The sequence below is a fragment of the Python bivittatus genome, unplaced genomic scaffold, assembly GCF_059951505.1.
Source record: "Python bivittatus isolate LINGU-HERP-01145 unplaced genomic scaffold, Pbiv_v1 ctg000440_np1212, whole genome shotgun sequence".
NCBI lineage: Eukaryota > Metazoa > Chordata > Lepidosauria > Squamata > Pythonidae > Python > Python bivittatus.
The window spans coordinates 3439585-3446248 of NW_028277063.1; the positions used below are offsets into that span (position 1 = coordinate 3439585).

The window sequence follows — 6664 nt, forward strand, 5'->3', positions numbered from 1 at the left end:
CACACTTGCTTCTTAAGTGCCCCATTCCCTCTGAAGCCAACTTACTTTTACATTTCTCCTGACTTGCTAAACTTACAGCAGACCACATACAATCCGTTACCTTTCTACCAGCATTTTAAGGCATTTGGATATCTTGAATTTTCTCCATTTTCCCATCTTTAGTAAGCATTCTACCAAGGTATGCAAATACAGCTATTTGCTCTAGTTTTTCACCATTTCTGTATAACTTGCAATCACTCATTCCATTTTCCCTGTCAAATACAATACCTTGGTCTTTAATTCATTAATTGCCAGAGCCCCACTCTTTGTTGCATCATACAGCCTACTTAACATTTGCTGCAAATAATTTGAGTTCTTGGCCAACAACGTGGCATCATCAGCATACAAAAGTAGAGGTGCATTCACGTCCCCAACGGCACATCTTTAATAATCACAAACAGTCCTTATATCGTTATCCATAAACATCCATGAGTCTGAAGTTTATCCATTCATCTGCCTTTTCTGAGAAATAAGATCTCCATACTGTAATCTTCTAGGAACTGCAGTGGAAAATAGGGAAGATGCTCAGAAACAAGGGACAGCTTACAGAGAATGGCATGTGTACATGTGCGAGCATACGGACACATATTTGCAGTGCCTTGGAATAGAAGCTACACCAAAGGGGCCTCAACAAAATATGCACTAATATATATATATATATACACACACACATACATACATACATACATACATACATACACACACACACACACACAATGTTAAAAGAAAGACTGAGTACATTTTGCCTCATATTTACAGGTAGTCCTCATTAAGCAACCACAATTGGGACCGGCAACTTGGGCATTAAGTGAAGTGGTCTTTAAGTGAAACTGTGACTGTGCTTACAGTCTTAGTTCAACTTTCCTTTGCTTTACAGACCTGGGGAGGTCATAAATGAGAGGGTGGCATAGTTACTTTTTTGTCACCATCATAACTGCAAATGGTCGCTAAACAAGGCAGTTGCTAAACGAGGACTACTGGTATTTCATTCTGTGCTAAAAAGTTGGTTTTATAAAGTATGTTCCAGGGTGGAAGGTCCTCCTGCCCATTCGGTCTTTGGGGACTTGAAACTTGGTGGTCTCTTTAAGAGAAAAAGAAGCTGACGTTCCAGAATGCCTTTATGTTTATTTTACAGTTATTCATTTGAATGCATTTATACTCCCATTTTTTTCTTATATGCCTTTTGATTCCGTCTTCATTTCCCCCCCTGATTTTGTTGTTGCTTTTGTTTAATTTTTAAAAAAATATAGAAAAGGAAAGGTGGGAACAAATTGAGATTAGTCAATTTCTTTGAAATGAGCTGTGCCCAAGGGTTAGCTTTTATCCTGGGTTAATCTGTCCTGGGCCTGAGTCTGGATCTGGTTCTGGATCTTCAGATAACTGGTTTCTTTGCTTCCGTTTCAGCCGTCAGGAGGGTCCAGCTGCTGCACCGCTTTCTCCTCCTGTATTGCTGCCACATGCAGCTGGTGGCCGCTCCGAGAAGCCCCGTAGCCAGCAGGACGCCGCCTAAGACAGTCAGGACAGAGTCCGGGGGACCGTTGGCACAAGCTACGCTCGTGGTTGCCAGCCCAATGATGCTGGCCAGCAGCCCAAAAGGAAGTAGGCAGCTGTGGCAGGAGGCCTCTACGCCGCCGGTGGTAGTGCTCACGAGGCGGGGATCCAGCTGGGATTTGGTGCGCTCCAGACAAACCTCTTCCCGTTCCATGTTCACCGTTACGCGGTCGTAAGGCAACGTGGACGGCAGGGCCATGATGGTTACAAGCTGGGGAGGAAAACAGAAAGGAGGACTTATGCGGGTCTATGAACATAATAAAGATGCGATTGATCGACGATGAGAAAGGAGGACAGATCTTTACCAGGAGAAGGCAACAAGGAGGACGGAGGGGGGAAAGGTTGGAGCTTGGAAAACGGGCTTGGAATTAGGCTGAAGGTAGAAGAGAAGAGAAGTTTGTGTTTGCCCCTGGCCACTCCAGTAGAATTGGGAAGCGTTGCCCTCTAAAAACATGGCAGGGGTTGAAAATGACAGGTTCTGAATAAGACGGAATAATGGTTTGATTGGGTTCAGTGTAGCACCCCATGTTTTGTCTCTTAACCATTATCAGTCACGAGAGCGGAATCCAATTCCTAGGGTCCGAAAGAGTAAATCAGTTTCTGCATTATTTATTTATTTATTCATCATATTTATGTTTATATTCATCATATTTATACGGCCGCCCATCTCAAACGTGGCTAAGGACAAACATCACAGGAGGTTGTTTTTAACCTCCTGAATAAGGCAGGTGCAATAAACAAAACTCAGGGCCGTCAAGAACAGTTATTTGTAAGAAAGGACTGTGAACCCAGCTTATATGCTCAGAGGCACTCTTTTGAATCAATTCTGTTGCTGGTGGGCGGCTCTGGTTGGTGGGTTTTGGAAGCTGAATGAGAAAAAAGAGAAGCCTGAAGTTTGCCATCTTTGACCCCAAGGGATGACTTATTCCCTGAGAGCATTCGGGGGCATCTGCCAGAGGGGTCAAAAAAGTCAAGAGGGCAGCCATGGCTGCCATCTTGATTTTTTTGACACGAGCACACCTCCCATACATACATTCTTGGGAGCATTTGGATCCCTTATCATTGCCAACTGCTTGAAGACAGATCAATCATAGGGCTTTTACGACTGTCTTTATATTTTTACTGCCAAAAGAGTTCCACACTAGCGATTTATAGCACCATTTTAGCCATCATTAGAGTGATATAACACTAATGCAGGCTGGCTCTATGTCGCCATAGTGATAGCTTGGTTGACTCCATAAATCATGAGGCCCAAAGTCCTTCTAAATCAGTGTTTTACAGCCTTGGCAGCTTTAAGATGTGTGGATTTCAACTCCAAGAATTCCCCAGCCAGCATGCTGGCTGGGGAATTCTGGGAGTTGAAGTCCACGCATCCTAAAGTTGCCAAGGTGGGAAACCCTGATCTAAATAGAGTGCGATGTTCTGATGGATTTTGTGCTTTTCACTTTAGACCGGGAAAAGAAAGATAGGAAACTCATAAACAAACAAAGAAAGCTATTTACTGGGGGGACCGAAGGTTTAAGCTTTCGAGAAGCAAGCTTGAAGCTATCGACTCAGAGAGGTTTTCCTCAAACTGATTCCTGGACTACAACTCCAAGCATCCCCAGCCCAAACAGGACCACAGTGATCGTTCCACCTCTCGTTTGGGGCACAGCTAGTCCAGGCAGACCGAGATGTTTTTCTCTTCAGCCTGAAAAGAGGCAAGCGCAGCCTTGTAAAGGAGGCTGGAAGCGTCTTCAACCCACCCACTTATTGTATTTCCAGATTTTGTTTGTGTGTGTCGCGTTTGTTCTTCCAGGCTGGAGACGGTGTATTGAAAATGTTTCCGCCACACGCAGGATATATGTCCGCCTTCAGTCTGTCTAGTTAACCATCCAATGTTTGGACAAGCTGAGTGGATATGCAGAGCCTGCGTGTAGCAAGTTTGCTTGGCAAAGGGTGAGAGATAAATTATCATCAGAGGGAATTTGGGAGTGGGGAGAAGGAGGCAGGACAGAAAATTGCTTTCTTCTGCCCAGAGGGGAGCTCGAGAGGACATCACACAATAATTTTTCCAGCTGAGAGTCCAGTCCAGCCTGGGATCCATTCCCAAGGGAAAGTGTCGAGTCTTTGTTTTAAAAGAAAAGCCAGGAAGATATATTGGATGAAGTTAGGGAAGAAGGTTGACAACAGGCCAGGAGGGGGGAAAAAAAAAAAACTGGCCAGGCCCTGTGAACAGAGCTTCCTAGGTTGAAAACTGCATGCCATGTTTTTAAAAGGCAAAAGAATGAATTCGTAGCTGCCCCAGCCAAAAGGATGCTGGGAAAAAAGAGGAATACTCAGAATTCTAAGAAGTTCTGGGTTTGGAACAACCACAGTGACCACTATTAGCAGATGTTAAATTTAGATTTTGCAAATCCTCCTCAGAGGATTCCGCTTAATTCAGCACATCCCACGGTTGTGCGAGGTGAACGTTCAAGACTGCCTGCTCATTTTTACTTCTGGTCAGTTGGCAACCTAATTGTATAGGGTGGCCATCTTAAAAATAAAGGAGCCAAAAATCATTGATAGTTGTACTGCAGGCTGAGTCAGTAAGGGAAGCTTTTTGAGGCAAGTAGATGCGGTGATGCACCCTTGATTCTTCACAGAGTAGTAACTCAGTTTAAGTTTTTTTTAAAAAAAAGTATTCTCAGAGTCACTTTGGGGAAAAAAAAAAGAATCACTGTGTATTTGCATTTTTACTGTACAATCGTTATGTTGGAAACAATTGTGTGCAGTGCCTAAATACTTTCTGCATAAGTAGCTGACATATAAATCTATTTTTATTCTATTTTTACTGCATTTTATGTTGTTTTTATTGTATTTTAATTAATATTTATCATTGTTTTATTGTGAACCACCCAGAGTCACTTTTTCGTGAGATGGGTGGTATCTAAATTTGAAAAATAAAATAAAATAAATAAATAAATGAAGCAACTATCAAAACCGCACACCACCGCTGCAGAAAATCTTTAAAAATGGTCTCCTGGGTGGATCTATTTAAAAATAAGCTGAACTCGTTCAGCAAGATTTGCTTGCAGGTATGCAGCCTAGAGTATCCACTGAAACCCAAGGGAAAAAGGAAACTCAGCTGACTTCTCCAAAAAGAAAATTCTCATTTCCAGTGCCACCACCAAAGAAGCCAGTTTCTAGCACAGAAAGTAAACACAGTCTTTCCATGCTGGCATCAGAACTATAAGCCCAGTTCAACAATTGATCACATGAACCCCCACTGGATTATAACAGAAACAAACAAACAAAAATCCAAGAGGATCTAGTGGGATCATCTACTTGGTAGTAGAGGATCTGTCTGTTTCAGTGTTTCACAGTGTTACAGATACATCAGGTGTCTCTATTATTTATGTATCTTTTGGGGGGGATGCCTTCAAGTCAGTTTTAGATGCCTGGTGACTGCCTGGACTAGTCCCTGGAGTTTTCTTGGCAAGGTTTTTCAGAAGTGGTTTGCCCTTGCCTCCTTCCTAGGGCTGAGAGGGGGTGACTGGCCCAAGGTCACCCAGCTGGCTTTGTGCCTAAGGCAGGACTAGAACTCACAGTCTCCTGGTTTCTAGCCTGGTACCGTAACCGCTACACCAGACTGGCTCTATTTATGTATCTATTGCAGTATTTTTCAACCTTAGCAACTCTAAGATGTGCGGACTTCAACTCCCAGAATTCCCCAGCCAGCTTATTGGCTGGGGAATTCTGGGAGTTGAAGTCCACATATCTTAGAATTGCCAAGGTTCATAAACACTGATCTATTGTATTCATATTCTGCCTTTCCTATGAGAACTCAAGGTGTCATATATAAGGATCCCCTCTCCCCCTCATTTGTCACCACAACAATCATCCTATGATATAGGTTGCTCTGAAAGACAGTAACTGGCTCAAAGCTTCATAGTTAAGTGGCAATTTTGATCTGAAACATCCCCGTCTAGTCCAACATCTGAACAACTGCACTTCACTGGTAATTTTGCACTGGTATTTTTTGCAAAATGTTTCCCTAATTTATTGCAATTGTATATATTATTTTCCTGGTGCTATGCATTTTGTACAGGCTTTTCCTGAATACGTGTGTGTGTGTGTGTTTTAATTGTTGGCAAATTGCATCACAAAATTTGGAGACCTGGACATTTCAAACGAAGGCCATGTTTCGGTTTGAAAACGCTCAACTGGCTAAGTTTTGCTCTGAAAAACAACCTAAACAACTTTCTCTCCCATCCCTTTCACCTGCAGAGAAGTACCAAAAGCGTGATCACACCAGCACCCCACAAAGCCCTCCAACTTGGATAAGATCAAACATTTCACCCAACCCTCACACCTTTTGTAGAGTTGGCAGAAAGAGTTAAAGGGCAAAATGGGTACCATAAGCTTCATTTTACCCCTCAACAACTCTCCCCCTTGGACGCTACACCAGCCCAGTTTGGAGAGTGGTCTTTGCCGTGCTGTGCAAATCCTGGTGTGGCTCTTGAGTATATCCCTGTCCACCTGTTCCTTACTTACCTCCGCTGAGAGTTGGTATTCCTTGCAGAGAAATTATTTCCCCCCCATTCTTTCCAGAGCTTTAGCGCCTGGCCACGATCCTGCTTTCTGTCTTCTTTGGATTCTGCTCAGGTCAGTGCCCAGACAAAACTCAGTTGGTCTCGCCTCCTCTCCTGCCAGCCTGACTGCTGCTGCAGATCTTAAATTTGGTTCCTGGCTCCCCCACCCTGATTTCTCTGTCAATCACACTGGGATACGGATGATGGAATGATAAGGTGGCAATTAAGGAGTTCCTGTAACGTAGTGGCCATTGGAGAAACTTGGACACAATACATGGAGTGAGGAATGAAGCACATTGTGCACTGCAGGTACACACCCAACCAGCCAGAGAGTGCTTGTAAATAAATTGGCAGAACCCATTCAATAACCTGTAATATATAAATATAAATTGACATTCTTCTGAGGGAGCCCCTGATAAGCTTCCATGAATTCTTCAGAGCACAGGATGAAAACCAACGGCTTTAGGATACAGAGACTTGATCCAGATTTAAACCTCTCGGTGAAGAGGAGGAACAAG

At 43.4% G+C, this 6664-nt stretch overlaps 1 protein-coding gene across 2 annotated transcripts in view; it reads right to left on the reverse strand.

The window, feature by feature from the left end:
* Positions 1 to 262: 262 nt before the first annotated feature.
* UBE2S (ubiquitin conjugating enzyme E2 S) overlaps positions 263 to 6664 on the reverse strand; it is a 40836-nt gene continuing 34434 nt past the window's right edge. Inside the window, exon 4 of one of the 2 annotated variants that reach the window (XM_025165831.2) lies at positions 263 to 1801. In XM_025165831.2, coding sequence (XP_025021599.1) covers positions 1412 to 1801 — 390 coding nt within the window. In that variant the 3' untranslated portion in view covers positions 263 to 1411. The remainder of the gene's footprint in view (positions 1802 to 6664) is intronic. The other variant, XM_088142664.1, reaches the window with a different exon arrangement.